At 44.5% G+C, this 12583-nt stretch overlaps 2 protein-coding genes across 15 annotated transcripts in view; one reads left to right on the forward strand and one right to left on the reverse strand.

The window, feature by feature from the left end:
- UBE3D (ubiquitin protein ligase E3D) overlaps positions 1–1784 on the reverse strand; it is an 85584-nt gene extending 83800 nt beyond the window's left edge. For 5 of the 7 annotated variants that reach the window (XM_062608273.1, XM_062608268.1, XM_062608270.1 and 2 more), the window contains exons 1-2: positions 1642–1759; positions 910–1109 (exon numbers count right to left, since the gene is read on the reverse strand). In XM_062608273.1, coding sequence (XP_062464257.1) covers positions 910–1109; positions 1642–1703 — 262 coding nt within the window. In that variant the 5' untranslated portion in view covers positions 1704–1759. Of the gene's footprint in view, positions 1–909; positions 1110–1216; positions 1343–1641 lie in introns of those variants that run through there. The other 2 variants (XM_062608274.1, XM_062608272.1) reach the window with 2 other exon arrangements.
- A 4022-nt stretch (positions 1785–5806) lies between these two features.
- The window catches only part of DOP1A (DOP1 leucine zipper like protein A), a 63017-nt gene continuing 56240 nt past the window's right edge, over positions 5807–12583 (forward strand). For 7 of the 8 annotated variants that reach the window (XM_062608275.1, XM_062608280.1, XM_062608278.1 and 4 more), the window contains exon 1: positions 5807–5929. The gene's annotated coding sequence lies outside the window, so the exon portion shown is untranslated. Of the gene's footprint in view, positions 5930–6452; positions 6660–12583 lie in introns of those variants that run through there. The other variant, XM_062608276.1, reaches the window with a different exon arrangement.

Genomic DNA, 12583 nt, shown 5'->3' on the forward strand with positions numbered 1-12583 from the left:
AATATATCTTTCTGTATCATGACCTATTAAATAAATCTAAACTTATTGAACTTCGATGGTAGAATTAAAACACCAGCTACTATGCAATCACATGCCAGATCTTAATTAGCATCGTGGAAATAAAGAAAGTAACTTTGCCTATGTTACCTGCAACAACAAACTCTGCAAACTAAGGCAGGGAAAACAAGCTCCAACACAAAATCACAATCATTTGTGATGAAGTGGCCTATGACAACCTTAGCACGATAGACTGGATGAATCATGTTACTGCATTTTCAGCTACCAAACACAAAATAGGAGGGAAAGGAAATAATTTTTAAGTAATCTGGGAAAAGCACGGGGGAGGAACTGAGAGCAGTTCTCAAACACCTACACAGAACACTTACTCAGCAACTGTTTCCCTTTCATTATGCCACTTTCTGTGATTTTCATTTTCTAAAACTGACAGTCTTACTAAATTTTACCAGTTCCTATTTAAATCTTCAATTCAGAGCTAAAGAGCATTTTAGAAAAAGCAACAGCATGTTCCTTTAAAGGGGCATGCAGTGACAGGACAAGAGGGAATGGCTTAAACTGAAAGAGGGTAGACTTAGATCAGACGTAAGATGTTTTTTATTGTTAGGATGGTGAGGCGCTGGCACAGGTTGCCCGGAGAAGGTGTGGCTGCGCCATCCCTGGCAGCGTCCAAGGGCAGGTTTGGTGCGGCTTTGAGCAACCTGGTCTAGTGGAAGGGGTCCCTGTCCGTGGCAGGGGATTGGAACTAGACGACCTTTAAGTCTCCTTCCAATGCCAACCACCCCGTGACTGTATGATTTAAAGCTGTAAGGTCTCAGGTAACCCTAAGCAGGCAGCATCTTCTTTAGGCCACGGGCTACACTGTCCCCCGCCCGCTCCGCACACCTTCCTTACCAGCGCCCGGAGGCGGGCAGCGCAGGCGCATGCGCAGGTGGAGGCCGTCGCCTGGGAGGCGGTGGAGGCCCCGGCAGGAGGACGGGGCTAGTCTGACCTCTGGCGGCAACATCGCCGCCTCGCAGCTCCCGCCGCTCTTCACTTCCACACGGTCCGCGGCCACCGAGATATCCACCGGCGAGCTCGGGGGATCCGTCTCGCTAGGGACGCAAAGCAGGGGTTTACCTCTGAGAGGCGGTGTCAGAGCGAGCTGTTGCTTGATGCAGGCAGGACAAAGAGGGAGGAAAGGACCCCAGGGCCAAGGGACCTGAGCTGGGCTTAAGCCCCCGCATCGCTGTACAGCCTCAGCGTCAGGTAGAGGAGTCGCGGGACGCCTCGCCCGCAGCCCGGGTACACTGAGCACTGGGTCAGCCTGCAGCTCCGCCGCGGCCCGGGACCCACGCGGTAAATTGGGGTCTCCTCTCGGGGCGAACAGCAATCGAGAGAAATAAAGCACCGCTCTCAAGAAGCATTTATTTGCAGAGTAAGTCAAGCTCTTCCGAGCTGCGCAAGAAGAGAAGAGTAGCGGGAGGCTCCGGTGCACAAGCCGGTTATACCACCACCACCACCTCCCGCTCAAGGCTAGGGACACTAAAAGCCAGACCCGCCGTCCCACCCTCTACCCTCCACTCCCCCTGCACCGGCCGCTTCGCACGGCCCGAGTAGCGGAAGGCGGGCAGCGCCCCGCACTACCGGATAACCAGCAACGCGCTCTGCGTCCCGCGCCTGATCTCCAGCAGCAGCCCCGCCGCCATGCCGGCACGGAAGCGGCTCGCCCAGGAAGCGACGCTCCAGCCCTGTGCACGCGGGGAGCGCCCGCCCGCCACAGCGCCTCCTGCAGCTCGGCGGCCCCCCAGAGTGGCTGCCGCGCACCACCCGCTCGCTTCGCTCTCCGCTGTAGGGTCGGGTCGCTGTGCCCGGGACTGGGTCCCTCCAGGTCCCGGAGCGTCCAGCGCGAGGCCTGCACAGACTGTCCGGGCGAGCAGCCGCTACAGGGCTCGGCTGACCTCACGGGGTTTTCTTATGCCCAGCCTGAACCTGTTGTGTGTCGACTTCTGCCTGTCCTGCCACTCCACCGCTGTGAGGAGAATCGTTCAGCTTCTCTGGCACCTCCCCATAGGCACTGGGAGCTGTGGTGAGTCCCACCACCCCTAAGCTGGGATGGAGTTTCCTCACAGCGCTCCGTATGATGCTGTGCTTAGGACTTGTGACTGAACAGCTTTGGTACCACACTAGTGTTTCGGCTGTTCCCTGAGCAGCCTCTGTACACTGCCAAGGCTACCTCAGTGTCTCACTCTGCTTGGCCCAACAAGTAGGCTGGAGACAGAAGAAGCTGGGGTAGGGGAGATGTAGGACAACTGACTCGAGTTTAGCAGAGAGATATTCCATAGCTCATAGCAATATGCTCAGCAATAAGAACTGGGGAGGCAGTCTTTCCGAAGTGGCCACTGCTTGGAGATTTGGCTGGGCATCAGCAGTCTGCTTGTGGGATTTGGTAAGTGATTGTGTGTTTTTTGGGGGGGTTATTTTCATCTTCACTTACCATTATTACCCTGACCCACAACTTTTCTTGCTGTTCTGGATCTCCTGCAGAGCAGTGAGCTAGCAGCTGGCCCAGGTCAGACCACCATGTCTGAGCAGAGGCCTCTGCCAACCCAGGGGCAGGCTCCCTACCGAGTGGTGGGGACTGCATCCTGTGGCATGTCACTGCAACACCACCCACCCTTGCCCTTGCAAACAACCCCCTCTCCATCCTTTCTTGCAATATTCCAAGTCCACCCAAATTCCTCCTGATCCAGGTTCACACAGCTCTTGAATGCTGTCACGCTGCACTCATACCAGACACACCCTTGGCACAGGCATCTGCTGCTCTGGTGCTTCTTACTGCCTCTCATGAGGTCTTGTACCCAGAGGCTGTTACTCCACCTTGATATCCCTGCATGACTGTCCCTTAACTCATGAGCACTGTCACCTCTGCCCACTTCATGCAGCATGCCTGCCTCACAGCATATAAGAGGCTGCTGATGGTCTGTGTTCAAGGACACCAAGAAAAGAAGCTTTTGCTTTGAAAAACAAACCCAAACACCTAAGTTGTTTGCAAAGTTTTTGTGAAGTGTTTACTTTCTATGAATGTCACAAGACCTTCTGTGATTGCAGAGAGCTGTTTGAAGACATGACCTGCAAAGCTTCAAACAAAAAGGCAGATTTGTACTCTTCAATTTCATAGTAATTTACTGTGTAAGACAAGATCACTTGAAGTAATCATGGAGTTGGCAAAGCCACATAGATCTCTTAGAAGAGTCCCAAAGCAGATGGAATAAGGTTAGGTTTTGTAGGAGAAATATGACAAGTCAGCTAAACTGCCTCAACCAGTATTTTTTGTTTGTTTTACAGAGCAGGAATTCTAAGTATTCAAAGATGCAGACCATACTTTCCACATGCAATTCTAAGGGTGGTGTTTTGGGGATTTTGTTGTTATTGTTTGCTTGCTCTTTTTAGGAAGAAAAATATTTAGTCCACATGGTGGCTTTCATTTCTAATTACTCCACAAAGCAAGGTACATATGGCAGGTTAAATTGTTCTGAGCAAGCAGGTCACACGTCAGATATAAAATCCATGTAATTACAGGAGAATCGGCTCCTAGTCTTATTGAAAGGGCCTCAGGTCCTGCCTTTACAAAGGCTTACACAAGGCTACAAAGTTATGAATAATCTTAAGTATTCACAGGGTGTGAGCTTCTTTCATCTGAAATTGTCTATAGGTTATTATAGGTTTCTCACCATTTCTGTAGTGAAATAATTACACAGAAATGAAGGTAAATGTCGAACAGAGTGAGCACAGCTAGCACCAGTGGTGCACTTAGTCCAGTATTTTGACTCCTATGTCAATAAAAGGATGTACTATTTAGGAAGAGCTCTGCAGTGGGGTCACTTCGCAGTACTTCCCCTCCATCTCATTCTATTAGGGATGCCTGTTTCCTTCAGTGACAACTTACAGATGTGTTTGCCATCATTATGAATAATGCCTTCTTCAGCTTACGGACAGCAGACCACCTCTGGTAGCAGTATGTTCTAAAAGTTCACAAACTGCAGAAAAGTGTTTCCTTTACACATCTCAAAAACAATCATCCACTGTTTTCACAGGATCATAGGATGGTTTGGGTTGGAAGGGACCTTAAAGATTGTCTAGTTCCAACCCCCCTGCCACGCACAAGGACACCTTCCACTAGGCCAGGTTGCTCCAAGCCCTGCCCAACCTGGTCTTGAACACTGCCAGGGATGTGCATTCACAGCTTCTCTGGGTAACCTGTTCCAGTGTCTCAGTTAGGCACTGGAAGGCTGCTCTAAGAGCCTTCCCTGGAGCCTTCTCTTCTCCAGGCTGACCAACCCCAACTCTCTCAGCCTGTTTCAGCCTGCTCTCCCTGTACTGAACAGTTGCAGCTGCTACTGCTCTTACTGTAAGGCAGCAGTGCCATTCCTCCTCTGTGCCTCCCCTAAAAACTCCACATCCTTCTTGAGCTATGAAGACAAGAACTGATGCAGCAATCATTCTGAGGCTGCACTGCCAGCAGCCCAACAGCAGCCCAACAACTACCTCTATCTCATTCTCAATATTCTTCTCAATAGCATATGTTTTGTGGGAGTTTTTTGATTGCCACTGCACATGAAGTTGTTGAGACAATTTCAGACCTCCAAGATGTAACCACCACTGCTGAATTCAGTGAAAGGAAAGCTTAGGACTCCAACCACTTCACAGTGTGGGAGCATGAGACAATATAGTTACTGAAAGTACCATTGCCTTTGTGAAGATCACTTTTAAACAGCTCCAAAAGCATCAGCTTTTAGTTCCAGCCCAAAGAATTAGATCTCAAATGCATTTGTAGGTATCTTTAAAGAAAAGTAAATGTAAACGCACCATCTTAATTGGAAATACATGACCTGCAGATTTGTACTCTGGCCTCAGAACCAGTGGGAATTGTCAGCTTTCCAAAAAGTAACTGTTTCTCACCTAATGAATCGTGGAATAGTTTAATATTAGAGAAAAGGAATGGCATTCCCTCTTTATGATTATCCCAAGCCTGGAGAATAAAACTAGATTTCATAAAGTATTGGATGATAACATAAGACTCTGAGTAGAACATTTATAAATATTACAAGCTTTTCCCCTGGCAATATTTCAGAAATATGTATTGTCTTCAGACAAAGTCTAGAAGATTTATTACAGAAGCTGAATGCACTTTCTGATTTTGGTTAGTGAAGTAATTTATAACCATAACTGTTTGCAATTATGAAGCCTGCTTAAACTTGAGAGCCAAAACGATGACTTTGACACTCAAAGATTGCAATCTAAGAAGCGTCCCCTTCATCCTGTGGAACTGCTCACTTGAGAATCCTCTTGAAATGAAAACTTCCACCCAGTGTGGTCCAGGTGAGCACCCCACCCTCACCCTTCTGTGTCATAAGGATGGTCAAGCATATAAACCAGAGTAGATTTTAGAAAATTCTGAATACAGCCGCTACTCATAGAACTGAAAATATTTTCTAAATATTTCTAACCTTGCCTTACATTTTTACATGTGCTGTATTTGGTGAGCTAGGTAAAGATCAGGCAAAATAAATACATACATATATACATATATACGCCTCTTATGTTTATTTCCATCATGTGGTCTACATGTGCCCACTTCCACGTCTCCCCTGTACGTAGCGCTTCAACAGCATGAAGCCGCAATGCCACGTTCCAGCGCACGTCACGGCGAGCAGACCACCCTCACGTCACCCACTCCGGTTCCCACCACCACACCGAAGGCGGGGCTGCGCCACCGCTCCTCCCTCTCTCTCCCGCGCGCGCCTTTCCGGCGGCGGCCCGCCAGAGGGCGTTGTGCGGCGCGGAGGAGGTGCGGCGCAGTGCATGCCGGGAGCTGTCAGGGCGGCACGGGGGTGCTGGTGGCGGTCGGGCTCTTCCGGCTCGGGTAGCTCAGGTAACGCCGCTCGGCCCGGCACTCAGTCCCTTCCCTCCTCCTCCTCTTTCTCTTCCTTCCTCCGCTGCGGGTAGGCTGCGGGGCTGGACCGTGGCCGCTCCCCTCCTCCCTCCCGGTCTCCGCGCCTGTGTTGGGGAGGGGTGCCGCAGCCGAAAGGGGTCCGCCCCTGGAGCCGGCCCTCTCTTCTCCTCTTCCCTCACAGTGCCAGGCCGCGGGCATCATCGCGGAGGGCGAAGGTTGGGCCGTGTCGGTGGTGCCGAGAAGCCTGGGGAAAGCGGTTAGCCTGTTAATTGCTCGGCATCAATTAACCTGTGGCACCTGCATCACTCTGCTGCCGCTCCGTGGCCTCTGCTCCCCGGTGCTGTCCCCCCTAGCGCAAAGCGGCCGGAGGGGTTTCGAGGCTGTAGATTGTCACCGTCCCAGCCTCCCCTCACACCCCCATCCCGACACCTGCGGCGACGGGCGCTGCCGGCGGGGCCTTGGCTTCGCCTGTCGTAGACGGGCTTCCCCGGGCCCGCAACCTATCCGGGAGCAAGCTCGGAGCTGGGCTGACAAAGCCGTCTTGCGTTGACCTTGAACGTATAAGGGCCGTGGGCCTCTTTTGGGTCGGATTCCTCGGTGCTTGGCTCGGCTGCTTGAGTAGTTGCATGTGATGTTTGGAAGGATACGAGGGGCATGTGGCTGTCCATAGTTTGTGTAGTGCTGGGTTAATTTTCATCTGTTGATGCAGGTATGGACTTAAATCTTGTGATGCCCTCTTGAAAAGCATAAATACACAGCCGCTTCTGGTGTTAAAGGGTTTTTGGAAATAACATTTAAATACCCGTAATAATAACAACCATAAAAAACATAAACAATTTCTCTCTTTAAGTATCCTAAAATATGTTGGATATGAGCTGCAGGGTTTGATGGGCTTGCTCTGGGTGACTCAACCCTTATATTTTTGTTGCTGATTAGCAAGAGCCCCTGCACTCCTGGATCTTCTTTCTGTATACAGTAATAGTGAGTGTATTATACTTCTCAGGTTAACCACATAATGTGATACTTGAATTCCAACTACAGGAGTGTGAAGTGGTGGGAAGTGTCTATCTAAATAGTAATGGGGTAGATCCTTTCAGGAAATAGGGGGGCATAATGTAAGACTGAAGGTCTCTCATTTTGTTTCTAAGCCTTGGTCTGTATGTTAAATGCTTATGCTGGCCTGGGTGTCTGATCTGCCTATTTTTTTGTTTGAAATTTTGGTAACTTTTGAAAACCAGGCTGAAATACGGTAGACTTTTTGCAGGTCTAATAATATTATGATGTCTAAATATGGTGATTATCCAAAATGTCCAGTCATCTTTAATATGGATGAATGTCATGTGGAGAAATGTCAGTTTGGAAACAGGCAAAACATCAGCAGTATAATTCCTGGGTTTGTTTTAATTGAAATGGGAATAGATGCTTTTGGAAAGTAAGCAGCCTGTAAATGAGAAATGGGGAAGAAGAGACTGCATTTCTAAGTGAATGTCTTACTTTCCGAACTTGTTTGTAGCATCTGTGACAGTAGATGTTTAAACAGCATCTTGCAAAGACAAGTTATTCTACATCTTCTATTAGCAGAGTGGCCATGCATGTGAGTAGATGGTTATGTTCGCAGATTAGGCCATACTTGTACTACTGGTAGTGCTTTTCTTGTGTAAAAATACTGGCATGCTACACTGACCACTAGAAATACTCATAGTATGTGCAGCAAGCTACTTGGGTAAGAATACAGCCTGTCGAGTGTAAGTGGGCTCAGCCTGTATTCTTCTGACATCCATTGTTCTCCCTTTGAATAAGGTGAGGATGCTTCTATATGTTCATCACTGGCCAGAGTTACTGCTGTCCACCTTCAGTGACTTCTCGCTTAGCTTGGAATGACTGCTTGGGCTGGGCTGACTGAAAATGCTTATTGCTATTCTACTTTTTTTTTTTCTTTTTCTTACTTTGGTGGAGCTATCATGTTAAATATGCAGTGTGTAGAGGAGAACCAAGAAGAGGTATGAAGTATGTTGTAAAAAAGACTATTTTGAAAATTGTTGAGAAAAATAGGAGATAGAAAAGAGACTAGAGTAAATGGTACCTGCTAAAGCATGGAATAGAAAAATGAAATTAATTTGTTTTTATGCACATCATGGTCTTCCAGATTAATAATCATGTCGCCCTGACTTGTAGCTGAAAACAAGTTTAGTGATAAATAGAAACAGTAAGTGATATGTTTATCTCTCACAGAGCTTGGGGAGGAAAAACACTGCAGGATCAACGATTTGTCCCCAGTAACTGAAAGAAGAAATGAGATGAAAGCACCAAAGAGACTCAGTAAATGATTTCACTACTCAACACATCTCTGTTCTTGTCAGAAACTTGCATGTCAATATAAGCATAAAAAACTATGTAAAGCTGAGGAACAGTGCTTTGCCTAATTTGGTTTCTAGTATCATTTGCAAAAATCAAAGGGAATTTAACCTTATATTTATGTATTTTCTGGCTTTCTTCTGAGTATGAGGAAGGTCCAGGTTTGGTGCAGCCGCCATTTTCAGAAGAGTCAGAAAAGGATTCTGCTTTACAAATTCATTTGAAATCCATCTGCAGAGTATGTGAAATAAGATGTATTGCAAAATATACCCACAGTCTAGATAATGTGCAGGTATACATAAGGCGTATGGCATTATTTCAGAATTAAATTTGGAATAAAATAATAGAAATGAGTTGAAATTTGAAATTAATAAATTAGTAGTGTCTTGGGACCTCAGGGTATGATAACAAAAAGGAAGTTGGACAAAGTCTTGCCCAAATGTTTTATATTAAAAGGTTGGCCACATAAGTCAGTGGTAAGGATATGAGAACTTCTGTCATGTTTTTGTGAAAATAAATACTGGCGAAATTTGGAGGCAGAATGTTAAACTTGACCGAAGCTAAATATTATTAGAGCAGGGGGTATAGAGGAATAACAGTTTTGTCTAAATCTTCAACTTTAAAGTTATTGTGAACAAAGCATAAACAAATTATCAGGCCACCATTTATTTCTTCTTTTTTTTCTTTTCAAAGTTGTTAGATACTGTGTTAAACTGTGTGTCAGAATATTTATAGAGAGGTCACAGTGTGATGGCACAGTGTTAGCCTGGAAGCAAGGCTTCTCTCTCAGTAGAGGGCTTCAAGCATAACGTAAGACAGTGAAACTCATGTTAGTCCTCTTTTTTTTTTTTTTTTTTTTTCTCCAAGCTGAAAACTGTCTGGAAGTTGACAAACTCTCCTTTAAAATGAAGTGTGATGCAAATCTAGGTTTAAAAGTAGTCATACTGGTTCAAGTTGTTTTTCGTTATTATGTTCACTATGTTTTTTATTGTTTGTTTAGTTCTTTATTTCAACTGTATTACTGTATTAATTGGATTTACTGGTTTGCTGAGAGTAAAAAATAAGCAAGAAAGAAAAAGAATATCTCAAGTCAAGTCTTCCATCAGTAAATGTTTGGAAAAAAGCAGGAGAGCTAGGTAGTTAAAAAGTAATTCTTTTCAGAGAGGGTATAGTACTATTTGCAAGCATGAGGCTGAAACATGTAAAAGTGAAAACAAATTGCAGTTTATTTTAGGAAGCTTGTCTTCTTACTGTACTCCAGGTACCTGGAGAGAAGGTAACTATTTGGAATCATGTATTTACTTATCAATCATTGCTCAACAGAGAGGGCAGTAGCCCCAAAGCCCAGCTGGTGCGTGTGAGAGCTGAGCAGTTCCGTTGTGGGACAGGAAAAGCACAGGAATAGCTCAGTGTACTGACAGGTGATACCAGATCCATGGGGAGGTGCAATTGCAGTCACACCAGAACATGCCCATTTTCTCTTTGCTAATCATTTTTCCAACCCACCAAACTTGTGTGGTTACCAGGAATTTAGTTAAGTCAGATAAATATCTCCCATATTCTGTTTAGAGTAAGCCAAACAGCCTTACTGCTTGCATGCAGTCTCAGATCTTTTCATGGAGGTGGGGAAACTGTTGCTGGGTTGACTGTGGATAGTTGAAAAAGGCCCTACCAACACAGGGCACAAGCCAACGTTTTTCAGCATGGCAACAGTTTGTTTAGGTCAGGGGAACTGTAGGTGAAACGTTGTATGCAATGTTGTACTTAATTTCTGAGCAAGAATTTTGTGTTTCTGTTTGGCTTGGCATTGTCAAAGACACTGATTGACTGCAGGAAGTCATATATTACAGTTCATATATTAGACAAAGAAAAAAAACAACCCCAACTCCCCAACTTCAATGTTATATTCTGCATTTGGGACTGTTGGGATGTCAGCATGGAAATTGTAATGAAGATTATTTAAAGAGTACAAAACAAAAATTTACCCAGATTTTCTACGTTTCTTTGATGGATACATTACTGCTATAATATAAATTTGGAATAAAGATAGTGACACTGTGAGTTGAAATTAGATGAAATTTAAGGAGGAAACTCTACAAACAGGTCAAAAGGATGCAGGTTAAATTCTTGGTAGGTGTTTTGTGTGCTTTTCTTTCCTTCAAATATGCAATTGAATAAGAAGGAAATAGTGACCAGTTCTAGATGTAAGTTGAAATGTTAGTTGTTCAAATACAATGGTCAACAAAGGGAAGAAAGGGGCAAGAAAAGTACTTGTAAGTAAGTGTCCTGGGTTCAGCAGTAGCAGTCATTTTTCTCCTTCTTGGTAGCTGGTGCAGTGCTATGTTTTGACTTTCGGCCTGGGAACAGAGCTGATAACAATGATGTTTTGGTTTGGCCAAGGACTTTGTGAGCCTCATGCTCTGCCAGGGAGGAGGGAAAGCCAGGAGGAAGCAGAGACAGGACACCTGACCCAAACTGACCAAAGAAGTATTCCATACCACAGCACGTCATGCCCAGGATGTAACTGAGAGTTACCGGGAAGGGCTGGGACTGCAGGGTTGGAGGAGGTATTGGTCAGAGCTTGGTCGGGCTGGGGGGCATGAGTTATCGGTCAGGTGGTGGTGAGATGTTGTATTCTCTTCCCTTGTTATTTCCTTTATCATTGTTATTATAGGTGGTAGCAGTAGTGATTTGTGTTATACCTTAGTTACTAAACTGTTCTTATCTCAACCCATGGGAGTTGCATTCTTTTTGATTCTCCTCTCTGTCCCTCCGGGAGTACGGGGAGGGAAAGAAAGGGGGAGTAGTGAACAAGTTGCCTGACTGGGTTTAAACCACGACAGTAAGCATTGAAGGATAATCAGAAATTCAGGGGAGCATTTCCCCGTTTTTATCTGTGTTGCGTTATGCTGACTTAAATTGCCATCTGCTTTGTAATCAGACATGTTAGAAATGATGCATAATTTAAAGTAAGAAGCACAGGTATCTGGAGTCTTGTTGATTTTTAGATGTAAAATGCATGCTGGTTAGATAGATAACTCAGGAATTATTTGTGGCTAGAAAAGAAAAAACATGGGAAAATATTTTAGGAAGAAGAAAGTATTTTCAGCTAATGGTTGATCTGGGTTATAATGAAGAAGATTCAAATCATGTTCATCTACTGAATGACATTAAGTTCAGATCTGTGAAATCTGAATGTTGATTTGATCTCAAGAAGGATATGATATTTCAAAGGCAGAAACTTTGGTGTAAGATTCCAGCATTCATATACTGTAAGAGGACTTTAGATATGTTACAATTGAGTATCACGTTGTTGCTTGTGCATCTGTTGTATGCCACTACGCTGCTGTCATTGGCTAATATGTATTTAGTTTATTCAGATTTTTTTAATTACTTTTTAACTGTTAGATGTGATTAAAATAATTATTTGACATTAAGTCAAAGAGGAAAACTTTGATTGCTTTCTTACAGCAGTGCTTGAAGATCACTGTAATGAGCAGGGCTGCTTTTTCCCTTGTACTTTTTGACAAACAGTAAGACAGTAGTATGCAATCACAGTGCACAGGGGCTGGAAGAAAAGGAATCAGTAGTGTTTTGTTGGCAGGCCTGGAATAAAAATCAAAATTTCACTTTAGTATATCAAACTGTTTTGTAATTCACCTAGTATATATGGAAAAGATGTAATAAAGTGAAAGTGAGTAGAGGGATTACAATGTCACCCTAAACGATTTTAAAGAGGTGATTGAAAGGGATGTATGTTTACCAATGACAGTGGGAAAGTTTTGGTCACTTTCTTCTCCCCACTGATAAACAGACTTGTTTTTTTTTAGACTTGGTTGTTGGCTTTTTTTGTTGTTTTTTTGTTTTTCTGCTGAAATGCTATGTTCTAAACCAAATGCATTCACTTAGAGATTGTTCATAATTATAAATCTGTTTTCTTAAACATTGAGTAGAGAAGTTGATTACCGAGAAGGCTTGTTCTATGTTCCTTATGACATTTTAAGCTTGTTACTTGTTCCTGTTCACGAACTCCTGTTTGGTCTAAGTCCGACTTTGGAATTCCATAAAACAGCAATAGCAAAAAGAATATTTTACAGACCGTATGTATTTCCATCAGATGATGTTCAGTGGTAGAGATACAGTTTTATTCCAGATCATCTTTCTTCAGTGACTTCCTGTAGATGCAAAAGAACTTAGTTTCTTTTTATCAATGATTTGGGGCTTTGTAATTGTAAATGTAATAAATAACAAACATGTTTTGTAGATCCTAAAGCCAGG

Source organism: Pezoporus occidentalis, unplaced genomic scaffold (assembly GCF_034315485.1).
Source record: "Pezoporus occidentalis ecotype Australia unplaced genomic scaffold, CSIRO_AGI_Poc_V1 ctg13, whole genome shotgun sequence".
Taxonomy (NCBI): domain Eukaryota; kingdom Metazoa; phylum Chordata; class Aves; order Psittaciformes; family Psittacidae; genus Pezoporus; species Pezoporus occidentalis.